The sequence below is a fragment of the Eleutherodactylus coqui genome, chromosome 11 (assembly GCF_035609145.1).
Source record: "Eleutherodactylus coqui strain aEleCoq1 chromosome 11, aEleCoq1.hap1, whole genome shotgun sequence".
Taxonomy (NCBI): Eukaryota; Metazoa; Chordata; class Amphibia; order Anura; family Eleutherodactylidae; genus Eleutherodactylus; species Eleutherodactylus coqui.
Genome location: NC_089847.1, coordinates 102,051,678 through 102,077,223, shown reverse-complemented (window position 1 = coordinate 102,077,223; position 25,546 = coordinate 102,051,678). Strand labels below are relative to the sequence as shown.

The following is a 25,546-nucleotide window of genomic DNA, read 5'->3' as shown; positions in this document are numbered from 1 at the left end:
GAGGGCACACCGAGCCCTTTCTGCTGGCACACGTGCTGTTCGCTAGTATCACCCGCTCCTCCGCACTGCAGCTCAATGGGAGAGCTTCCTCCCCTCCCCTGTCAGAAGTATAGGCGGGCAGTTCAAATCCAGCGCTGACGGCAGCCTGGGGTGAAGGGGATGCCGGCAAACACGGTTATCTAGCAGCTCCTCGTCCCCTCTCCGCACAGCAACCTAATCAGAGCAGGGTTAAAAGGAAGAAGATAGCTGCCTGGTTAATGTAAGATAACAGCACTTACTGCAAAGATAAGGGCATCATGACTGTAAAAAGCATCTAAATGTACAGAAGGGTTCCACTGCTAACCACTCCTCAGCTCACCAACTCCCCGCTGCACACATGAACACGGGCGTATCTGCATTGCGGAATTTGGAGTGCGCGTCCGCCTCCGGATTCCACAGCAAATACTGCACATAGACACGCTATGGAAAATCCCTTTTCCAAGTTCACGAGCGGAAATCAATTGCGACTTTTCGCTCGCGGATGGAAAATCGCAGCATGTTCTATTTTGGCCGAACGCACACAGCGGATTTGCATTGCGGAGTCCACAGCAGGCGTTCACCTCCGGACTCCACGGCAAATACCGCCCCATAGCATGCTAGGGAAATACGTGATTTCACTTCCATGAGCAGAAATTGATTGCGATTTTCTGCTCGCAGAGGATAAATCGCAGCATGCAGTAATTCTGTGAGGGCTACACACGGACGGCTACCATTGAAGTCAATGGAAGCAGTTTGTCCTGCGCCCATTTTGCAGTCATGATTGCAGAATGGCCGCAGGACCCGTGTCAGCGCGGCATAATCTGTAGTGCGCATACGTGCTGGCTGACACATCCGCAATACAGATTATGAAGAATCCAGATAGGTACGCGGGGGTCACTGGCAAGGCACAGGGTTGGATTCCACTGCGGCCACATTTAACCCCTTAATGGCGCGGCTCCTTTTTTTTCTATTTTCGTTTTTTCCTCCCCCCTTTTAAAAAATCGTAACTCCTTTATTTACCCATCGACGTCGCTGCTTGAGGGCTTGTTTTTTGCAGGACGAGTTGTATTTTTCAATGGTGCTATTTTACGCACCATATAATGTGCTGAAAAACTTTTAAATAATTCTAAGTGGAGTAAAATGAAAAAAAAACCAACTACATTCTGCCATCGTTCGCTGCGTCTTGATTCTATGGCGCACAAACTGCAACAAAAATGACCTGTTAACTTTATACTACGGATCAGTACAATTACTACGATACCAAACGTATAGTTTATTTTTTCTGTACTACTTTTATTTTTTTTTCAAAAACATCTAAATTTTTAAAAATTATTTTCTGCCGTCATCTTCTGTGCGCAACAACTTTGTAATTTTTCCATCAACATAGTTGTGCGAGGGCTCATTTTTTGCATGATGTCCTGTAGTTTATTTTGGTATCATTTCGGAATACATAGGACTTTTTGATAGCTTCCTATTGCATTTTTTTCTGGGAGACAGGGTGACTAAAAAAGTGCATTTCTGGCATTTTTTTTTCGGACGACGTTCACCGTGCGGGGTAAATAATGCGCTACTATGATAGATTAGACTTTTACGGACACAGCGATACCAAATATGTATTTTTGTTTTATGATTTAGATTTTTTTTTATTATAGATCTGGCAAAAGGGGGCGATTTAAACTTTTCTGATTATTTTTTTTGCAATTAATAAAACTTTATTGATCTTATTTGTACTTTCTTTTAGCCCTCCCCTGCGGAACGACAACTTGCGATGCTTTGATCACTCCTGCAGTATGATGTAATGCCATAGCATTACATCATACTGCGATCTGACAGGCAGCCTATCAAGCCATCTCACATGGGAGGTGGGCGCACGCGACCCCCAAAACATCGTTTGCAGGAATTTAAAAGTTGCTGCCGATTGCAGCTATTGCCCGTGGGTGTCAGCTGTAGTAAACAGCTTTCAACCACGCTGTATGAAGAGAGGTCGTCCCGCGACACACGGAGTGGTATTCTGCAACATTTACAGTATTGGCAAAGTGGACAAGATTTTGAAAATCTCGTCTACAAGCTGCGGAAATAACCCGGACAAAAACATGTGCGAAACTGACTGGTGGTGCGGAATTTAATCTGCGACCTGTCAATTTTATCGCTGTCTTTGTTGCAAAGTTCATCCCTCTCAATGAGGGCTCACACCCACTATATCACTGCGATTGTCAATGGGACTTTCTAATGTAATAAACGCATCACAAGTTTGTGCGATTTTTGTGCGCTGCGATTTTAACATTAGAAAGTCCCATTGACAATCGTGTTAAAAAAACACAGTGATATCGCAACGTTAAAAAAACGCAAGTAGGTGGGGGCCGTAAGCTTACCTTATCTCTGCCTGCACAACTGAGCTGAAGACCAGAGTAGGCCATTAAGGGTGAAAACAGATGGCCATATGCGGAACTACTCTCACCAGCATGGGGCGCAGTTGCACCTGAATGAGGACAATTTCTACCCCTTTGCTGGCCATTCACACTCTGCACCAGAGCGCAGGAGTTTAAAAAAAAAAAAAAAAAAAACTGTGGGAAAATAGGTGTTGCCCGATCTTCTCCGCACGATCTATTTACTACAGAGCAGGGCTAATCTTTTCTCAGCCATAGTATTAAAGGGCAAGTAAAGAACTAGTTAAAACCAAACCACTGAAATCCATTGGCTTCAGTGTTTTTTTTTTTGTCCCGTTATACGGCCGTGATTATTACAGCAGCATAAGGGGAGAACACCATGTTCGCCTAAAAACTACCCCTAAGGGTTAAAACAGAAGGCCATATGTGCAATTATGCTTGCCACTACAGAGCATAGTTATGCATGAACCGTTTTTTTTTTTTTAATCAGGCCATTCACACTCCTCTGAAACCGCCCTTCCGGTTACATTGCCGTATTGGCACTTTGCAATAAATAAGTCGGTGTTGGGTTGCAAATTGAGCACACGGTCTCTAAAAGGTTCGCCATCACTGCTCTAGGATATTCTGAAAACATGAACTGTTGGGGTGCCTTGAGGACCAGAGTTGGGAAACACTGCCCAAAGGAGATGAAAAAGGTAAAAGACTGTAGGGCACGTGTCAAACACAAGGCCCGCTGCCCCATGTTATGTGGCCCGCGGCGTGCCGACACCGCTCACCACTGCAACGATTACCAGCTGGGGTGCCGCAGCTCCCTGCTGGTAATCGCACTGTTACTGCTGATCCAGGCGCACACTGACGTCAGTGTGCAGCCAGGATCCTCCTCCCCTGAGTCCCCTGCTCATCAGTTCCGCAGAAGAGGACTCAGGGAGGAAGCGTGCCAGGCGCACACACTGCCATCAGTGTGCACCCAGGGGCTCAGCGCGAGCAGAGAGGGAGCAGCGCTGACAAGAAGAAAGAGGTAAGTATATGGGTTGGGGGGGTGAGGGGGTATTATTGAGTGGGGGGGCTTATAATTATAACGTTGCTATGGGGGTTAATATTACTAATTGGGCCACTGTGGGAGTCGTTATTTTTACTGGGGCCACTACCAGGGTCACTATTAGGGCTCGTTCATACGGGTGTAATTGTATTTCGGTCGCACAAATACGCTGCGTATTTGCGCAATCGAAAATCGCTTATGCCTGTATATTTGCGTACGTGAAAAGGTATGCAGATGGGCCTATTGAAATGGTGCACAAATATGCAGTGAATACATAGGTTTCCTGCGCATGCACCACGTATTTGCCCGGCTCATTCACTTCAATGGCCTATTGGGGTGTGTAGTACGAAACTAAATAGGTCATGCTGTGTGAAAATATACATCATGTGAATGAACTCATTGACATTAATGGCTTCTATTCACTGCATATTATGTACGCAAATACGCTTGTGTGAACGAGCCCTTATTGTACTGTCTTAGGCCCCCTGCACACGGGAGGAAATTCCGCGGCGGGATTTCCTGCAGAATTTCCGCCTGTGGAAGCTACTATAGGATTGCGTTAGAAAACACAATCCTATGCAGACGGCCGCGGTTTGACTGCGCGAAATCTCACACGGAAAACAAATCGTGACATGCTTTATTTCTGTGCAGGGCAGCCGGCACATCACAGAGCCGGAGCTGCGGGAGCAGGTGAGAGTCGCGCTGGTTCCTGCAGGGGCTCGGGTCCAGCTGCGAGAATTCTCACAGCGGGATCCGACCCGGTCGTCTGCAGGCGGCCTTACAATCGGCCCTTTGAAGGTCACCATAAGCCTGATGTGGCCCTCGGTGAAAATGAGTTTGACATCCCTGCTGTAGTGGCTACAGCGGGTCTGTACTTGGAGACTGTGTGCACCACTTCCTGGAGAAGTCTTGACATGGGACCTGGAAGCTAAAGGTCTTTGAAAAAGAATGGATAAGGCAGAGGTCTGATCATTAAAGGAACTATCCCACATTCAAGGTATAGTGGAGGAAGGGTTTGGTAGTACCAAGGGAGACCACCAAAGAAACCAGTTTCTCTTTGCACCATTGAAATGAGGCATTCAAGTTTGTTGGTAGATATGATAAAAAAGACTTTCCTAGCCTTGATCATGGTATGGTCTGATTGGGAAAAAAAAACTGTTTTAGGATGGAAGCTTCAACAGGCATGCTGTTAAACTCTGTGGCAGTAAACTCAGATGCATCCAGTAGAGACCATCTCTTTGACCCAAGAATTCTGGACCACAGCTAACTAGATGTTCTTAAATGAGAGATAGTGGACTTGGTTGGACAAGAGGGGTGTGGCTTTAAGGATGCTCACCTCTTCTACATAGAGGTGAATGGTATTTCTGCATGAAAGAACTAGAAGGACCGAAAAGGAACTGACCTATGAACTTGGCTAAGACATTTGTATCTGGATTGAGGAAGAAGGGAGCTCTTGCTGCTGATGAACTCAGATTATATTGTTGAGTATGAAGCCAAAAAAAGCAAGCCCCTGTGGATGGCTACAAATTGACAAAAGCATGGGAAGAGTACGCTTGACATCTGCCAGATAGAGTGGTAGATTTGGAGATAAGATACCTGGGAATCCACGTTCGACATGGATGCATATTTAGAAATCGGATCATCAGGTAAAGGACATCCAAACATTTTGCTCTTTGGAACAGTTTGCCTGTGTGTTTCTATTTCTTAGTTAGCATCCCATTAAACTCAGTGGTTGCTGAAGTCCGAGGATATGCAGGATGTATCTGAAGGAGACTTCCTCCTAAGAGGCAAATATGTTGTGTCTAATCTCCATGGTATCACAGACTGCTGCAGTAAAGCTGTCCACCATATTCCTCATCTTTGAGGAATGATACGGGTCCAACTAGGAGTCAAAATCTAATTGAGAAACTTTCCCTGAAAAAAAGCAGAGTGCCTGTGATAGAGGTATAATCCAAGGGTCACAGGTGACCCATTTTTGGGGGGTTTGCTACACACTGTTCTTTCCCAGTATTCAAGACTCACCTTGGGAGTCAGACAGACCACCATAAATGGCTGTTTCAATCCATGGGCACTGCTATGGAATGCCTTTCTGCACACCCCACTTGGTCATCTCCATTACTGATCGAATCTGGCAAGTGGTCCGTTCAGTGGGAAGGACATTGCAACCCTGAGCAGAGGGAAGGGGGAGCCTGCAGAATGGGTGAGGTTCATGCACAGATAGAGCATGTGGGCTCCACAGAGCCTGAAGAAAATTTAGATATGCAAACAGGGAAGGCAAAGCTAGTAATGGATGGAGACAGCAGTTTGGCAGGGACGCTTTTTGTATGGAATCTGGATGTCCCTGGACTAGCATCATTAAGAGAGGAATAGAGGGGAAAAAAGGAAATCGTAAAAGGTAACTAGAAAGACAGAGCCTACTCAGAGATGAGGCCTGCTGGATGGGCTGAGAAAGGAGGGAAGGGTACTTCTGTGCTACTTCTTCCTCCCACAATGCAATGAAAATGAGGGGAAGTAGTCCAGAGAAAAGAAATCCCACTGGGAACTCCTATTGGAGATGGAAATTGCAGTCGTTACCCCGGAAGCTGGAAGTATGCCATCAAGCTGGGGAATAAATTAATAGGTGCCAGTGGCTCCCTGGCCAAAGAAGGCTGCTACTAATGGCAACCATAGAGGAGCCAACAGAGAGTCTGCAGGCCTGATGGACAGGGAGTAGACCACGGAGGACCCAAATAGCGTGCTTGTCTGCCATACAGGAGTTGGATTACGGGATCTGGCAGCTGACAAGAATGTTTATGAGAAGAGAATAACTGTACTGTTCCGAGGGCAAAATCAATCCAGCAGGCAGGACGGGAGCACATAGAGCTTGGCTTGTAGCCTGACTGTGCCATACTCTGGTAAGCAGGCAGCCGTTGGCAAGGTAGCACGATGGTGGTTTAAACACCTTATACATAGTGTATATTACACATAGATGCATACATAGCATTTCTGAACTTGTAGGATTCATTGTATGTGCAGCCTTGGAACTCAAGGAGAATAAAAAAACCCTCCCCATCTAACATTTTAAAGCTATAATTAAATACACCCTCTCTCTAGATCACATATGGTGTCAAGCTTAAAGGATGTCTCTGGCACTTAAATATAAATGTTATTGGTTTTAACCCATTATAAACCATTGAATACTTGGCTATTCTGGCTGCCCCCTGTTCAGCACTGCACTCCTAGTACCCACTGCCCGTAGCAGACATACGATCACTTGGCAACTCACAGTGGCTATAAAAGAATCACCATTGACACCCGCGAATGGCTAATAGGGTCACATGCAGAGTGAACGGCGCATGACCACCCGCTGCATCGTCCAGGTTCCGTGTGACGCCCAGAAAAAAAAAAGAATGATCAGTTATTTTTTTTTTTTTTAGCTTTAAGTCCCAGAAAACCCATTTAAAGATTAGTGAAGAATCTTTTACTTAGTGTCAAAAATAAAGAGCATTTAGTCCCACGGTGTTGCATGTGAAACCCTTGCTGAGGCAGTCACTACACGCACACGAGTTGGTCTTGTGGTTTTATTTACATTGACTTTGGGAAGTCTATAAAAATAATTTACATCTAAAAGTTCATCTGCACAGTACTCCGCTTATTTGCATGCAACTGTGCAGTACAGTTAGTACCGTAACAAAGGACACCAGAGGGAGCAAAGGAAGGCATTAGAATGACACGCCACATTTTACATTTTCTTTAATAATGCCTGAAAAAATAATCTCATATCTCCAGCATCACTTGCACCTCACTTACTCCCATACGATTGCATCTAAAGACTCCAGCATGACCTGAGCTCACTGTTCATCAGCTTATTTCCATTAAATACTAATAAAGTGTCCTTCCCTAGCCAACAGAATCATTAGATTAGACAGCATCAGCGGTGGAGCCGGTAGACCTAATGATAGCCTGTCTCTCTAACCCACTAAAGTGACTAAAACAGGTTATGGGCACCTGCAAAAAGAAGTACTGGTACTACGTTCAGGACACGTGCCCCAAGCACCCTGTAGTTAGAGCTTTGGGCTTAAAGTAGGCACATCAATCCTCATACAACCGTATTGCAATAGTTCTTAAGCGTTTCTAGACATTAGTGCCCATTCTGTACACCAACCCTTTGCAAGACTTCAAGGATGGTCCTGCACAAGAATGCAATTTTCTAAAAAGTTTCATTTAAGGATCTACCAGGTATAAAATCCCACTCAGCAACATTGACACGTACATTTTTTTCTTCTAGCTTCCCCTTTATAGCAGCTCCTCACAAGTCTACTCTAAGATTTTAAAGTGGACCCATCAAGCTCTCCTGATATGTCTGTTTAAAAAGGGGTTGTCCAAGATTGAAGAAAAACAAAACATGGCTGCTTTCTTCCCAAGCAGCACCATAACAGTTCATGGGTTTGTCTGGTATTTGCTGCTCAGCTCCATTGAAGTACACTCATTGACAAACAAAAAAGCGCCCAATATGGAAGTGTCGAATAGCTGGAAAACTAGGCATGACGTTCTATCTTAGGCAGATATGTAAATGATTACAGGTGTGATCTTGCTACCAGAGGTCGTAAACCAGCATGCTGATTGCCCTATAAAAAGGCTCTACGAGGCTACCTTTGTGTAGTGTAGCTCTTGTTGATCACTAGACATGCATCTGCCGCAGTTAATAGACTTCGAGAGGGGAAAGCATCACTGGAACGAGAGCAGGATGGTTGTTTCAACGAATTACCCGCCCTCCAGTCTGTTCTGATCAAGCTGTTAAGAGGTGTTGGCAGCAATGGTTCCATGAGGGCTCGCACACAGCTAACAGGCTGTGGCCAGGCCAGGAAGACCACCAATAGAGGGTTGTTTGATCTGCCAGCAAGCAGATCCAACAGTTCTGTTGTTTACCACCCAGACACTGGTGGCAACTTCATTATAGAAGCTGGTCTCTGCCCAGACCATCTTCAGGACCTAAGCAGAAGGAAATTTGGTGTCGATGTATCCTGCTATAAACTTTTTGACACACTACGGGCGTTGTCACCTTCATTTGCAGTTGTGTCCTGAACAAGAAACCTGGGCGGCTATCGATTGAACCATCGTTAGCGACGGCGGTCATGGTCAACTTTGGAAGCCTCATGGTGAGCACTTCAATTCTTTCTTTGCTACCTCAACTTATCTAGGGAGCCATCACATACGACATTCGGTCACCCCCAGTAGGGATGTGAGTGACACTACGAGCTCAGTGATATGTGCTGAAAATCCTATGGCCACATGTATAGAGTCTTATGGCAGGGCTTCCAACTGGCATTTTTCATCAGGATAATACTCGCCCACACGCAGTAAGGGTTTCCTAGGAACGCCACCGCCAGGTTACCACACTCTCCTTAGCCTACCCGATAGGCAGATTTACCAACAGATTATGCATTTTTGAGACCAGCTGGTACACTAGCCTCACAGAGTGTGCAAAATCTAGATGCCCAGTTGTGTAGGCTAATGTGCAACAAGATAACACAGAGCCTGTATGCCTCCATGCCCAACCATCTCTCCTATATGCAGGCTAGAGTTAGTCAAACAGGGTCCTAGAGCCTCCCTGAACTGTAGTTTTCCCAAATAAACTCATCGTTTTGCTCTAGTATTGTAATCACCTACATGTATATGATTACATTCACATATATAAAAGTTTAATTGGATTCCAATAACTTCTTGGTGCATTAATATTTGGCAAAGAACGTAAATGAAGCTGAGCTGCAATACCGCATTCAACCTGTGGACAGCTGTAGCACTGCTATTAAATAAAGCCGCCATGTTTTCCTAATCCTGGACAACCCCTTTAAGTAAATACTTGCATTCCAAAACGAAACAAATCTGAAGCATTCTAAAACTCTGCATGCTTATTCCTCTATCACCCCAACTAGAAATGTACAAACTAAATTGACCAATGGGTTACCATCTACCATAACAATATGGCGCTACCTTAATTATCAGCACCGAGTCAACAGGAACATGCTATATAAACAAGAATAGCGGTAACACTGCGGTCAATTTAATCATACATTTCCAAAAAGAACAGCAACACTAAGAAAGGACGCTCCAGAATCGTTAGGGGAATGCAAATAATTAAAAAAAAGGGAAAAAAAAGCCACAAAACAGACAGGTTTTTGAAAGCTATCACACATACTTTGTTCCATTTGCCCTAATATTTAGGACTAGTCAGAAAAAGACACCGAGTATAAAGCAGCACTGTATTGTTTGTACTTTATGAATACTGATTGATAAAAAAAAAAAAAGAAAAAAAAAGACGAAAAAGGCAAAATTCAATAGCATGCAACCCAAATACATCTTAAATGAGGTAAAAGGAAACGATGCGCATATTTTCCTTTTTATTGTAGTATGCAATGTAATGCTTAGGCACGTTGCATGGGAGACTACGCCTAAAAATTGTTGGCCTCAGTCTAAGAGTTAAATTTTTTTTTTTTTTTTAAATAGCTGTCTAGGAGAAGTCTCACAACCCATAAGAATCTATTCATGAAATTAGACAAATTTACATATACAAAAAAAGGTGTGCAAGAGGCGGACAACCCTTGTATCAGACTGGCAACTTAACATTGCTTTTTTTTTTTTTTTTTTTTTCCTGCTTCAAAGAAGGCGGACTGGAGTTTTACAGGAATATAGAAACATTATAAATTACATAGAATTAGCTTTCATAATCACTACCTATGTACAAACCAGTTTCAGACAACAAGGAAAAAAAATGGTTTTGACCTTGTATATATATAATATATAAAAAAGAAAAAAAATAATAATTCACAGATCGGCACAAACAGATGACATGCAAAATTTAAAATTTGATCTGTATAGTTAAAAAATACTAATTTTGTAAATAAAATGCTAATCCTGTTCTATGGGGGGGGAGTTGGACAAGCATTTTATTGCTCATTTAAAAAATAAATCTTAAAAATGTGCATAAAAATAAGCTAAAATGGGCAACAATTTCCAGGTGGAAAAAAAATGTTTTCGGAACGAAGACTTTTTTTTTTTCACCTGTTGCTTAAGCAAAAACAAGAATACGGAGCATATGGCTTTACACGTTTAAGAAGTTTGTCAGAAGTGTAGTAATAAATACTTAAAATCTCCACCAATAGACATTTGAATAAAAAAAAAAAAAAAATTCGAAAAAAAAAATACGAAAAACTTGCAAAAAATTAAAAACAAAAATCTCTGAATGTCTGAATCACTTTTGGTAACCTAAATACAATGCGAACATTTACAAGAAGATGTTTTTGTATCAAAGAATAATTCTGTTTGAAAAAAAAAAAAAAAGTGACTATTGTACAAAGTGGAAAAAATAAAAATAATGCATGAACTGGTAAATACTTTGGTCACACTAATTGTCAAATAGTTATGCTTTCAAATACATTAGATCTGTGTGTATACACTTTATAAAAACTATTTTTACAACCATTTTAACCATAGTATCACTATTACTGAAGTGGTGAGTTCTTATGTCGTAGGGCACCAGTTTTGTTTTAGGATACGATACAATATAAACATACACAAAAAGTCTTATTTCTCAATGTGCAATTTTTTTTTTTGTTGTTTTTTTTTTTTTACTCTTTCAAGTCTGTACAACACCTTAAAATCTAAGAAGAAAAAATAAAAAGGAGAGGAAAGAAAAAAAAAAAAAAAGTTGCTGGTCCTGATCCCTTGCAAAGTTAGTGCAGCAGTGACTGGCGTCAACAGGCTTCTGACAAAATCCTCAAGTAACTCCACTTGAAATCCCAAAGGGTAGCAGTCTGCAATCTTCAGCTAAACAGTAGGCATCACACATCATACTGGACCGTTGCTAGATGCTCCGTCCAACACAACTTGCTCAGATGTTCTAAATACGTGAAAAAACAAAAACACACATTACTTTTTTAGCTCGTGAAGTCTTAAAGTGGTCCTACACATTATAGAACGGTAGATCCATATTTCAGACGCTTTCAATATACAGCTTTACGTTTTGCCTTCATGGAGATGTCAATTATATACATTTATTTAAAAAAGGCAAATAAAAAGCTTATTGAATATTTAAATAAAGCGAATGGGGCATACTGGTTTAGACCAGCGATTCACACCCCAGTCTGAGTAAAGCCTGCGCCCATCTAACTAATGGAAAGACGTATGCCGGCAGGAGCTGGAGGAGGTTTTCTGGTATATTCCATACCAATGTCTGACGCAGATTATAAGTAATGAGCTGTGTGCGGCCCTGATCTCTAAAGCCAGGCTGGTCTACTCTTTGAAAAACAGTTGGGGCGCTGCATAAATACCAAAAAGTTTGCCGTTGTGATGTATGTGCCTAAATTGTGACTTTTGGATGCCAGAATTCTGGTAGTCAAAGAATAAACGAGCCCCAATCCATCTACTGGATATCCATCTGTTCTAGGAGCCAAACCAGGAAAAAAAAACAAAAAAACGGGAGTGTTGGATCTGGAAGATACTAGACCCCAAATGTGGCATTTGCTATAACTAGGCCCGTCTGGTTTCCGGCTTCCCCTCCAGCATTCTCCCAACGTAATTTTGTTGGGATTTCATGGCAGATCTGAACCTTCAGTGAACAAGGCCTTAAAAGAGGTTGTCCAGAGTTAAAAAAAAATATGGGTGCTTTCTTCCAAAACACAATGCCACCCTGTCCGTGGGTTGTGTCTGGTATTGCAGCTCAGATCCCTTTCACTTTAATAGAGTCAAGTTGCAATACTACACACAACCCTATGGGACAACAGCGGTGCTGTGTTTGGAGGAAAGCAGACCTGTTTTTCTAACCCTGGACAACCACTTAAAGCCATACTCACCTGTTAAAGCCCACACTGCTCCAGAGGTCCCTGTTGGTCTTTGCATACATTGCTGCAACAATGATGCATTTGTATACCCATGTGACCACCAGAGCCAATCCCTGGCCTTAGTGGTCATTTGGGAACATTATCACAGTGAGGACTAAAAAAAAATAATAATAATAATAAATCGGTGGCACAAGCCATTTAACAGGTGGGTATTGCTTATTCTATGTTAGCATAATTCCCATATTAAATTAACTTTTTACATTTTTGGAAAACCCCTTTAAAATAACATCAAATTCTTATGACAACGTCACATTATGAACAGAATGGCTTCTTTTACAAGAACGAACAAGCATACAATAAACCCGCGTGGCTGTGAAGATTTCCCACAAGTACCCTGCAGGAAACCATCAGCAATGAACAGCACAGGTTGTCTGTATTCTATCGACTGTTCCTGCAGGGCAAGACCAAGCAGAAATACTAACGGATTAGGAACGGCTGCTCTCCCTAATCCATAGTGCCGTTTTTCATGACCTTGTAGGCCGAGTCCAGACATGGCTGATATTTTCTGCAAAGATCTGACACAAATTGGAACTTTTTTTTTCATGGATTTACTGAAGATTTCACAGAGGCCGAAATCTAGAATGTCAATTTATAAGAATTTCACACAAAAATAAGCTCGCTGCAAAAAGTTCTTATCCTCCACACCAACTTATTTTCTGCTACAAGTAGCTAATGTTTTGAAACCCCCGTTGAATCTAGTATATTATACACTGCAGTGCATAACCAGAACGGTGAATCCATGGTCGTTTCGCCATGCCTGAACACGGCACCATGGAATTCCAAAGATGAAGCTTCACCTTCAACAAAAAATGTGTTTCAGGTCCCTTTCAGACAGCCGTATATCTTGGCATGTGTTGTATACTTCATGGACAGCACGCAGCCCCATTATAGCTTATGAGGCAATTCACATGGCCGGTGTGAAAGAAATCACTGCCTGTCCTACACTCGAGATCCAACAGGACAGCATCTCGGGTGCAAAACCAATCCACTTGATTTCTCCATAGTGCAACATTTCGACAACAGAGCCCTTTCTCAAGCACAATACTTTGTTGTTGGAACACTGCACTATGGAGGAATAATATAAAGTTTATTCCCCTCATCTCCAAGATGCTGGCCTGTTGATTTTTTTGGATTCTCCACGCCTCGGGTTCCCGGTATTGTGGACTTTACAACTTCCCCTCCACTCTCTGCTGACGAGGAGCGCTGTTGGCGCGCTGCTGATTTTGCCTGGACTGCAGGTCCCATTCTCATCCGTTTTCATAGACGAGAATAGTGCATGCAATTAGCATAGGGACACCCATCCATGTGCTGTCCGACATACACCGCAGTCTGATGAGGTCTACGCCCGAGTCCCTGGGGCCCAGCTTGCACATGACCATCTGATTAGGTCCATATCCACTATGGCTTCTTAGCAATATTCAGCATTGTTGCACTACATAGTCCTATGCAATCCTTATAGCCATGTCAATAAAAAGAAGAACTGCTCACTTCTGTTCCTGACTGCTACTGTTTGGCTGTGACGCTGGAGGATTTTCCATAGCAGAATCGAAATTCTCCACCACATATTTACAGGCTGAGTCGTTAGAGGTAGACAGTTTCCCTTCCTCACTAAAAGAAAAAGCAGATAAAATTATAATAAGACTTGTGTGTAACAGTAGTCAACAGTGAAGTCATGCACTGGGTGCCAATGGAAGGGGGGACGTGAACTAACAGAACATAGATAAAAACTCTGCACATTGCAGCGTAGTCACAATGCAAAGAAAATGAAAGTAAAGTGTATGTCACAGATGCGTTTGACAGAAATGAAAGGGGAAGGAAAGGAAATGAAGTACAAGGAGCTTTAGGCATACAGGGAAACGGATGGAAAACCTGCACAGTGAGGATCATTAAAGATACATACCAATAGGATTTCAACACTCTGAAGCCAATAGTGCGCAGTGGAAAGGGAGAGGAGGAGAAGCAGGCAGAAACAGAATGCTACTTAGTACATGTGGTGTTGGTGCAGGAAGAGCTACATAAATACTACACATTGTACAATCACCGCTGCAACTAGAACCGACACTGAATGGCCACTTTATTCGAGACCCCGGCCTTTTCACGGTGGGAGCTTCATTGTATGGAAATTAGACATGTGACCCCCGGAGTGCAGCATTAAATCAGGTACGTTTTCTAGGAATCAGTTTGTGTGAATCCACATTAAAATGGAACGTTGACTTCAAACCCTGATCATCGGTGCTAGGCTCGCCGGTACCAGGATTTCAAGAACTGCCAGCTTTGTGGAGTTTTCTAGTGTAACAGTTTGGGTATACAGAGAATGGGGCGATCAAGGAAGACCAATCCAGCAAAAGGGGATCCTTTGGAAGTAAGCAACTTGTCGACAGAAGGGGTCAGGGGAGAGGGTCAAGAATTGTTGTAATGAACAGGTGGTGCACAGTCGAATAAGACTGGTGCTCCAATTAGTATGTTCAAACGCACATCTTATCAGTCCGTAGCCCATTTGTAATATCACAACAGACCACCAGTTCAAGTTCCATTGTGGTCTTAGAGAAAACAGAAGGGCAGGAGTCCATTGACAAAAAGAGTGCATAAATTATCTTGTCTCGTTCATTGGGGGACCGTGGGTATAGCTACTGCCACTAGGAGGTGGACACTAAGCAAAAGAAGGTTAGCTCTTCCTACCAGCTATACCCCTTTGCAGGCACCATGCTAGCCGGTTTCTATGCAAGTAGTAGGAGCAGTAAGTAGGTAAGAAATGAAAACCGGAACGTAAACAATGTACCAGAATTGAGAACCATCCAGGGAGAACACTCCAACAAGAGAGCGGAAAAACGCATAGGATGGAAATCATATCGTTTGCACAAGAGAAAGAAAGTCTTCCAGACACTATGATAAACTCAGGTCAAAGAGGTCTTTCTAGTCTTCATCATACTTTGAATGACTGGTTCTACAAAGCCCGCATTCAGGACAGTGGCTTCAACCGCCACACCGTTAAACTAAGTGTGGACAAACTCTGGTGGAAGAGGGGTTCCTGTAAGAGATGATCTGTCCGAAAAGGGAGGGGCCATGAGACGTCGACAAGGTCCGCGTACCATGTGCCACGAGGCCAGTCTAGAGCGACGAGAGTCACCGGGAGGCCCTTCATCTTGACCTTCTTGAGAAGCTGAGGTGTGAGTGGAAAGGGATAAAATGTACAGGAACTGGCATAGAATTGGATTACTAGGCAGAATTACTAGACATTCACTGCTCGAGCCTGAGGGTCCCAAGATCTGGACAAGTAGATTGGAAGTTTGTGGTTGAACATGCACACCAACTGATTGACATCCAGACGACCATATTTCTGACAGAGCGCTTAAAGCATGTTGGGATGCAGCTCCCATTCTCCCAGATCAACTGTTTTTCTACTCAGGAAGTCCGCTATCCAACTGTTCACACCTGGTATATGAACCACTGATCACGCAGGAAGGTGATCCTTGGCCCAAGTCCGAATCTTCGCTACTTCTGCCATGCCGCCGAGCTGCAGGTCGTGCCCTGGTGATTTATGTACATAACTGCTATGCATTGTCAGTTTGGACTCAAATGGGGAGACCTGTCACCTGGGATGTGAAGTGACAGCAGAACAACCCGAAGTTCCAAGACGTTCATCGGAAGGGTAGACTTCTGTCCAAGAGCGCTGTGCAATGAGAGTTTCTGCAGTGTATCTCCCCAGCCAAGCAGTCTGGCATTCATGGTGAGAACCTGCCAATGTACAGTCAGAAAAGAGCCATCCAGATGGATCTGTCATGAGTCCAGCCACCAAAGAAGATCTTTCAATCGAGGGAGTCTGTGGATTTTTTTTTCTCAGTGGGAGAGAATGACCCACTGGGGAGAGGCCATGTGTGAAAATGCCGGAATCGGACAGCCTCAAAAGAGTGAGACCATTAATCGCAGAACTCATGCAGCGACGAATGGTCCCCAGAGATTGAGCTTGCAGGGAATGCACCTTCAATTGAAGATGTAGTTTCTGTGACTGCAGCTGAACCTGAGCATGTTGTATCAAATGAGACACCCAGAAAAAATGGTGAGAAGCAGGATTTGAGGTGGTCAATAATATACTCAAGCTACGGACTGCTACAGAGATATAAATGAGAAGCTGTTACAAATGAACACTGACTGAGGACTGCAGCAACAGAGATGGAATCCAAAAGGACATTCTGAGCAGGGGACAGGGCCATACTTTGCTAGGTTGTTATGTAAAAGGTATGTTTTGTGTTGTGATGGTGGAAAAGAACAGAAAATGGAGATAAAGTTCAATAAAAAGATTTAATTAAAAAACAATAATACACCCGAACTGAAACAGAGTGTCCGACCAAGTCGAAGCCTTCACCAAAATGTCGCCAGTGTAGAGAATGGCCACTATCCCATTGAAGTGGAGGAGAGCCATCACAGTGGCCCGAACCTTTGTGAAGACTTGTGGGGCCGTAGCCAGCTTGATTCGCACGGCTGTGGATCGGTAATCAGAGCAAATGGCAAAGTGGAGGAATCGTCTGTGTGTTCCACATACAGTGACATGAAGATCATGTAGATGCTGACTTAGAGGATTGTGGACGGGGACCCCAGGAACGACATGGTTTTAAAGAGGGCCTTCAATTTTGGCCCTGCAAGGTCTAGTTAGCCAAAGACGTGGGTTTGGGGTGATGAAAGGAATGAACAAGGATGTAGTTTCTCCTGCACAGATCTTGCATGACTAGGTCTGTTCTGCTGGAGATGCAAACTCTCCCCTCCAGTAGCCTCAGAAATAATCTTATCCAGTCTGGCACCAACGTGGCGTGAGCAAAAGGGTAGACGTGTAAATGATCACTATGGGGACGACAGCTGTAGCCCAAGACTAGAGCTATAGTGTTTGGCAAGAGGTAACCAAAGCTGCTGAAACACGAGCCAGTAGTCTGTCTTTTTAGTGAGGCTTCACACTTCCCCGCCTAGCCTATCAGCTGGGCAATGTCCGCTAATTGAGGCATTCTTGCTGGCTCTCCTCAGGAACAATGTAATTGTTTAGCCCATTTAGTAGTGGCCCTACTGACTCAGGTAGAGGCAAAAAGAGGCCTAAGAGTCAAACCTACTTCCTCAAAGGAAGCTTTGGCAACGGCTTCCCATATATCCTTAAAGGACGAAGCATCAGCTGTAGGCAAGATGGTATGTTTAGACAAACTAGGACACTAAGGGGGGGGATCACTATTAGAGAAGATGACTACTTTACCAAATCCCCTGGAAAGGGACACATCACATCCAAACACTTCGGCTTGGTAAACGTTTGTTGGGAAGGTTCCATTCCCTGGCTAAAACGCCTGAACTCTGTTTGGGAAGGGAAGACTTTTGAGGGATGCTTTGGGCAATTGAACAAAATACTGTTTCCACAGAAGCGGTCGGCGGATGATCCTTTATCAAAAGGGTCTCCTTCGCTACCACTAACAGGCTATTGAACAGAGAAGAGCTTAGAAGCTTGCTTCTTGTCCAGGTTGGAATGTGAATGAGTGTTGGAAAGTTTAACGTCTGTCAGAGCAAAGTCCTAGCCCATTTCGAGGATCTACCCCGTGGAGGTACACACAGGGCAAAATTATCGTCAGACACTTATGCACAGCATGCACCGTGCGGAAGGGAGGAGGGAAGGGTCGCAGGACGCTCAGCTGCAAAAAGTAGGTGTACCTGCCTGTGCTGCCAGATGATAGCAGTCCGGAGATGCCCAGGAGGACAGCCAGTGGGCCATGAACAGCCTCAGTAGCTGCCATTACAGCTTTCAAGGCCTGCAATTATTGCAAATCACTTAAGATCAATGGAAGAAGAGGTCTGCCTCTTACAGACACCCCCAAGCTAAAAGAAAACCCTTGCTTGGTGCCTGTAGGAGGAATGTAGCTGGTATGAGGAGGTAACACTTTTTTTTTGCTTATTGCCCGCCTCCTAGTGGCAGTAGCTATACCCACATTCCTGATCTGTGTCCCCCCAATGCAACTGACGAGAAAACTAGATCATTGATCAGTGGAAAAACCATCTCCTGGTCAGATGAATCCAGAATTCAGTTGTGCCATGCTGATTGGATGGTCAGAATCAAACCCTTGTTGTCAGCTGTCAATAGTTCAGGCTGGTGCATGTGCAGTAATGGTGCGGGATTTTTTTCTTTTTTTTGGTACATCCTGTGTCCTCTGATACTTGTATATGGATGTCATGATGAATTGCTGCAGTTCTGAAGGCCAAAAGGAGACCTAACACGTTACTAAGACGGGTATCTCTAATGAAGCGGCCAAATTCAGTGTATTTTTTATTTCATTATACGTCTCCAAAACCAAAATTACTACTTTTGGGTACAGATGGCCCTTTAATAAGTGTAATTTAAAAAGGTGAACCATTAATCGGCCATTTATATAAAGAAAAGAAAAAAAAAACAAAACACAAGAGCCAAAACCTGATTATTTCAGGCAATGCTCCTATATGGATTGCAGCCTCCCAACTATTCCCTGAAGGCAGATGCTGAGTAAACAGGGATCAGGATAGTCACATTTTTCATGGAGATGAGGTGACCAAAAAGAATTGAAAAAAAAAAAAAAAAGGCCGATTCTGACATTGCGTTTTTTTTTCTTTTAGTCCCCTGAGGGCACCTGAACTTGCGATTTGTGTGGCAGGCATGACTTAATAGGCAAAAATGCGTGATAGTTCTGAAGGTCTCTAGCCAAGCAGCAGTCCGCAATCTCATCATAGGGTAGCCATTTAGGAACTCCGATTGGGCCATTTAAATGGCGCTGTCAGAATGGACGGTGGCATTTAACCCCTTAACGCAGGATGTACAACGATTTCTTGTGTGTATGGAGGTAGATCGAAAGCCAATCCTGCTCCATACAGTGCCGTTGCCAGCTGTTTCTCACAGCTGACACCCATTGGCAACAGCAGCGATCAGCCTTAACGTTTATCATGGCTCCTAACCCTGCAAATGACACGGTCAGCTGTGGCAGTGACATTTAAATTCCCCTTGCTTGATTTTGAAGGGTCCTGAACAGGCCCGAATAATGAGATCGAAAGATTACGTTTGGTTGCCATAGCAGCCTAGGGCCTTCTGAAAGCCCCCAGCACTGCCATGGCAGATTGAGCCATGCCTGTGGTGTGGCTTCATAGACTGCCTGTAAGATCGCAGAATAATTTAATAAAGGTATTATATTATACTGCCGATGGACTAAAAAAAAATTTTTTTTTTAAATAAAAAGGCATTAAAACTAAAAAAGAAAAACATATTTGGTATTGCTGTGTCAGAAAAAGTCTGACCTATCAAGGTAACATTTATCCTGCAGGGTGAACATCGCCCGGAAAACAATAGAAAAGCCAGAATTACACATAAGGGGTTTAAGACTGCCTTCTACGGGTGATTGTTCATTGGGTTACCCGCGGCGATAATCCGTCCGCGGTTAACGCAGTCAACGCTTTCCATATAGTGTTGCTAAGGAAAGCACAGCTGCGGCGTCCACGAGTGGAGAATCATAGAGATTCTCCGCTCACAGGATCTAAATCGCAGCATGCCGCAGTAAGCCTGTCAGATAGGCTCCCCGCAGAGAACTGACATCCCCCCCCCCCCCCCCCTTCAGCGGAAACTGGCTGGCGATATTCTGCAATGGCCATGGACAGGGGGCCTTCGGCTTAACAGCCGCAATCTGCATTAAACTCTGCGGCTGTTGCAGCCCAGTGTCAGTTGTCAAACATATCAGACATCGGCCATGTATTAACCCCACGCACCCCAGAAGCACATACATGTCCTGGAGCTTCAAGGGGTTAAAAAGGAACAATCTAGGGAAAACGGATATACTGTTATGCTTCCTGAAGCATGAGTGCCTTCTCACAGCCGCAGCTTTTTCCAATGTAATACAGTAAGATAAATAGAAATGTTATTTAAAAAGTCCTGGATGAAAAAAAAAAATGTAGCTTTGACGGGCCATGAGATTTTCGGCTACAGCAGAAGGTCCCCCATTGTCTTGCGATGCACACGTGAACCCTCCTACTGGCTCTTCCTGCTGCCTGGGAACATTTAGAGGGGGGGCTTTCTAAGCAAAAAGGAACTAAAATTCTGTGGCAAACAAAAAGCCTGCAAAATTAATAAGGTGCTTTTTAAATGGGAACCGAGCAGTTTTCAAAGGAAGGGTTTAAAATCGATGCAAAAAAAAAACAAACCAAAAAAAAAACAAACCAAATATCCGCATAATGATCGCTCCATCACACATTCAGTTTACCTTTTAAAAACTGCAGTCTCTGTTTTTGCATCCACGGTAAGGCTGAGGGTTTCCTTCATACTGCCATTCATCACAGTTTCTGTCATTTGATCAGCATTCTCCACTTCCTCTTCCCCATCAGAGCTAGCATCCATCGCAACAGTAACTTAAAAGGATTAGAAGAAGAAGAAAAACATTGTTTGGACAATCGGCCATACAACAAATGTATAAATGCTAATCCTTCCCTCCACATTGGCCAAAACATGAAGAAAACCAGGGTGGGATCCATTTCAGGGCATTCTAAAAGCCAATTGAGTGACATAGATAAATTTGAATTTTATTAATTTTTTTAATTGGTAAAAACCGACATGCTTACTAAGGCCCAACACACACAGGCGGCTCTGTGCTGTGGAACCCACAGAGGGTGTCTTACCGCCGATTCTGCAGCAATGTCGGTCCACAGAGTTGAAATCACTTGCGATCTCTGCTTGCGGAGAAAGAATCACAGCATGCTCTATTTTGGTGCGGGACTCGCACGGACGGCTCCCATTGCAGTCAATAGAAGGCGTCCGGCCCACAGCGATTCCGAAATGTTAATCTCTAAATCGCCGCAGATCTGTATCATCGCTGCACTGCGCTGTGCATGTGTGCCGGCGGGCACATCTGCAGCAGAGAGAAGACCGATGCGGACAGGTACGCTCGGGGGTCACCGGCTGCCATGGGGTCCGATTCTGCTGCAGGATCCCGCACGCGGAATCTCACCCAGCTGTGTGCATGCAGCCTAAGCCCCAACTCAGGTTGGCAAGTTGTGTCCACACTGATTGCAGATGCAAGTGGTTTTAAATCATTTTCAACCTTAGGGCTTATTCACATGGGCATATTTTCGGGCCTTTCAAATCCAAATTACCCACCGCCCAGACACTCCCCAGCTCTTATTTATTTTGGGTCACTATGATTTTATTGCAAATTTTTTTTAAATGAACCCTTTCCAATCCAGCGTCGGCTCTCATCCGACATTAACACTTTCCTGCATAGCCCCAACGTCAGACGACACGTTTTTAACAGTATGCAGGACAGAGCTCTGATGTCGGAGGCTGTTCTGCATATGTATGCAGGACAGCAGAGAACAGCCTCTGACATTGGAGCGCTGTCCTGCATGCTCTTAGAAACATACGTCGGCCCTTGTCCGACATCGGGGCTATGCAGGGAAATCTTAATGACAGACAAGGGCTGACACTGGATTGTAAAGGGTTAAAAGTGTTGCCTAAGACTTTCTATTGATGACCTATCCTGAGGATAGAAACAGATTGCACTGCCCACATTGCAGCAGCCCAGTTTTGTACTGCAGGCACAGCTTGCACTGAATATAAAAGGAGCTGTGCCCGCACCACTAAACTGGTCCGCTGCAATACGGACAGATTTGCTTCCAACGTTGCCCACACCGATAGCAGTGCAAGGAATCGGCTAATCAACCTTGAAAATAGGTCATCAATAGTAAAAGTCAATGGAGCTATTCACACACACAAAAAAGAAAAATGCATATGGACCGATGGTTTGTGGAAAATGATCAAAGTAGGCCCCATTCTTGACCATCATCGAGGAGAATAGGACATGCAATGTACACTGTTCTCCCAGGGCGGACAGCACACAGATCGGTGTCCATTTACTGTCCATCGCAAGTTGCGTCCAAGATTTTCGGGTGCACCTTGCACACGGTCGTCTGAACGAGGCATGAGAATAAAGCCCCATTTACACAGTACAACTGTCGGCAAACGATGCCGGACACTCGTCCCTGCATGCTCTCCCCCATGGTGTTGCACAGGAGCGAGTATCGTTGTCTCACAGTGCAGCGGCTGGAGGAGATTTCACTCCTCGCTCTCCCCCACCCATTTTCCATTCACTTAACACAGCGGCCGCTCAGTACTGAATTGCTGCTGTTTACACTGAACGATCATCATTCAGGATTTTATGCAGCTTAAAATTCAATTCTGAATGAGTGTTCAGTGTAAACGGCCGCTGCTAAAGTGAATGGAGAGGGGTGGGGGGAGAGCGAGGAGTGAAATCCCCAGCTGCCCCGCTGCGAGCCAACGACACTTGCTCCTGTGCGAGTACGTGCAGGGACGAGTGTCAGGCATCGTTTGCCCAACAGTCGTCCCGTGTAAATGGCACTTTACTTCAATGTGTCAGTCATGCAAAACTCAGTTCAAAGAAAAAAAAACAAACCACACAAACAGAATTTACAACATTTCAATCGAGCCCTTTATTTACTTTCGGTTTGCGCAGATGCATTAACACTCAAGGGGTCCATCGGCTCTGTACTCGTTTCCATTTCCACAGGAGAGTTACTTCTTGCAGACTCCTTCGCACTGTAAAAATGTAAAGAGAATTTCTTTAATATCTTCAACTTATGTACACTTTGAACTGTGAAGTTACCATCATAATTTCCAGCAAACATTAGTACTTTGGGGCAAACGTAATGGTGTAAATGGTTTGCAAGTAGGGAGCAAAAATGTCCTGAGCTTAAAGCCCCTCCTAGGGAGAGTTCCCATATCAGATCGGCTGAGAAATTTTGGCTATGAATTTCATGTTTAATGCTCCCATTGATTTCAATGAGCAATTAAGTTTAATGCATTAAATATGTGCCATTTCTGTGCACAATGCAGACGAAAATGGGACATGCCGATGCTTTTTTGCACGACCTGAATGTGTGCACGAACAATACATGCGACCAAACCCATTGAAATCAATGTGTTCTATTCACTGTGTATTGCATGCACAAATTTTGCACACATAATATGCAGCACAAATGCGATTAGGCCCTAAAGGGATTTTTCTAGGCAAATACCATCGACCTATCCTCATCGCCACAACACAGGGTACAAAGCGAAAGTAGTTCGCTCCAACCTGTCAAGTGGTCCACGCTCGTAACTGCAGGCTCCTTACCCTTGTGAGTTGTGGCGCCGACAGCAGGTGCACAATCATCCGGTGACCCGATCAGCTATTAATGACCTATCCTAAGGATAGGTAATCAACAGTATAGGTCTGGAAAATGCCTTCAACTGCACTAGATCACCAGGGATGCTTCTATTAACATCATAGACCACCAGGGATACAGATAAATACATAAAATCAGTCTTTGCTGCCTTGTTCAACTCACCCGATGGATGTTGTGAAGTCTGTAAATGAGGCCCAGCCAGATTCTTTAGCAGACAACGGCTCTTCTGTGCTCCATACATCGGATCCTACAGAATCCAGGCCAGCTACATGTGCAGTTTCCATTGGGATATCGAAGTTCGCCGGCCAGTTACTTGCTAACAAGAGGGGAGAGAACGTTCAATTTAATGATTTATGCAAGACCTTTTCTAAAAGTATTTAGAATCAAAGCGATGCTTCAGCATAAAAAGATCACAGAGATCCATGAATTACCACCTTCGCTTCGAAACAGCAAGTGACACACATGGTACGAAAGTACAGTAGGTGAGGGGGTCACTGAAATACTCCCTCCTAGTCAAACTACTTCAGAAGACCACCCATTTATCTAAATCCGTTACCATCACCATATCCTCTAAACTGGCCTCTTGTTTGAAGACCCGCCCCTCTAGAAGAATATTTCTATATGCAAATTTTGGTTGGTCGTTTCAAAGAATTTCACTGTACATTTTTTTTTTGTTACTTATGCAAGCGGTCCGGGCTTTCTCCATGCCTCTTCGAATCAAACATGCCCCCTGCTTTTCTCAACAACATTGCTAGCTCCACCTGCTGGAGAGGTTATGCATTCCACCAAACACACCTGTGCCATACAGGATTAAAGCGCATGCGTGTGACCTCTCTCGGGGACATGTTTTAAGTAGAAGCAGAAAGAGATCCTGGACCTCTTGCAGAGGCGGACCACCCATTGAACGGTTCTTCACTAATTTGCATACGACATGGTAGGACCTGTGGCAAAGATCTTTCGAAATGGAAGCCCCAGTTGAAAAAAAACAAAAAAAAAAAACAGGACTGCCGGTCGCTCTTTCAGAGGCCCATCCATAGGTATATTGCACTACTAGAACAAAAATAACAGGACAGACTTCCTTTAAAGGGCAGGCAGACATTTGCCCGATTACTGCATGAAAATAAGGCCTCATTTCCAGGAGCATAATTGAATTGCGGATGATCCGCAGTTCAATGTGCCCCATAGACAATCATTGGGCATCGAAGTTAGTTTTCCCGGCATGTGGACAGCACGCGTGGATTCCTGCAGGGACGTGCTGTGGATCCGCGGGAAAGCAAGACATTTGAAAAAAAAAAAAATTTAAAAAAGCACTGCGCATGTGCGTGGCACGCTGGCCATCGCCCTCCTGAGCGCATCGGCCGGGCAGGAGAAAAGATCTGTCCGGGACGGAAAAGACCTGAACCGCATCCCAACAGATAAGTAAAATGTCCATGGCTGTGGGCACGGGCGGATTCTGTTGCGGATTTCTGCACTTGCAACCAGCGCGTGCCCGTGGACATGAGGCCTAAAAGCCGATTTACACGCAACCATTAAATTGCTCAAAATGTATCCAAACAATGGCTTCTGAGTGATAGTCGCTGCGTGTAAATGTGTGCCTATCCTGCACTTTGCCAATCGTCCAGTTCAGCTCAGCTTAAAGCAGTCATCCCTGATAAGAGGGACAGCATGCAGAGTTCTCCCCGGGCAGCGCTGATAATAACATTGTATGCTTCCTTCTGCCCACAGCAGAACAAGTGTGATGTATTTAGTGAACAGACCACCCACTCCATTCTCCAAATACATGCAAATTAAGCTAGTTACCTACTAATGGGCTGATTAACCCATTAGTACCTAATGCAAAATGATCGCTCAAAACTGTCAGTTTGACGACTTTTGAGTGATCATCTTTGCGTGTAAATGGACTGTAAGCGTTTGACTATAATACAGAAAGCAGATTACCAAGCTTCTCTCAATGGGAAAAGTCCCCTAAACTTAACCCATAAAAGCAAAGGGCCACATCTAGAGGACAC

General features: G+C 44.2%; 1 protein-coding gene across 11 annotated transcripts in view; it reads right to left on the bottom strand.

Annotated features, from left to right (window-relative positions):
• Window positions 1-6,990: 6,990 nt before the first annotated feature.
• PPP6R3 (protein phosphatase 6 regulatory subunit 3) overlaps window positions 6,991-25,546 on the bottom strand; it is a 99,363-nt gene continuing 80,807 nt past the window's right edge. For 8 of the 11 annotated variants that reach the window (XM_066583189.1, XM_066583188.1, XM_066583193.1 and 5 more), the window contains 6 exons: window positions 23,700-23,853; window positions 22,811-22,908; window positions 20,564-20,708; window positions 14,224-14,241; window positions 13,812-13,931; window positions 6,991-11,323 (listed from right to left, as the gene is read on the bottom strand). In XM_066583189.1, coding sequence (XP_066439286.1) covers window positions 11,272-11,323; window positions 13,812-13,931; window positions 14,224-14,241; window positions 20,564-20,708; window positions 22,811-22,908; window positions 23,700-23,853 — 587 coding nt within the window. In that variant the 3' untranslated portion in view covers window positions 6,991-11,271. The remainder of the gene's footprint in view (window positions 11,324-13,811; window positions 13,932-14,223; window positions 14,242-20,563; window positions 20,709-22,810; window positions 22,909-23,699; window positions 23,854-25,546) is intronic. The other 3 variants (XM_066583191.1, XM_066583195.1, XM_066583199.1) reach the window with 1 other exon arrangement.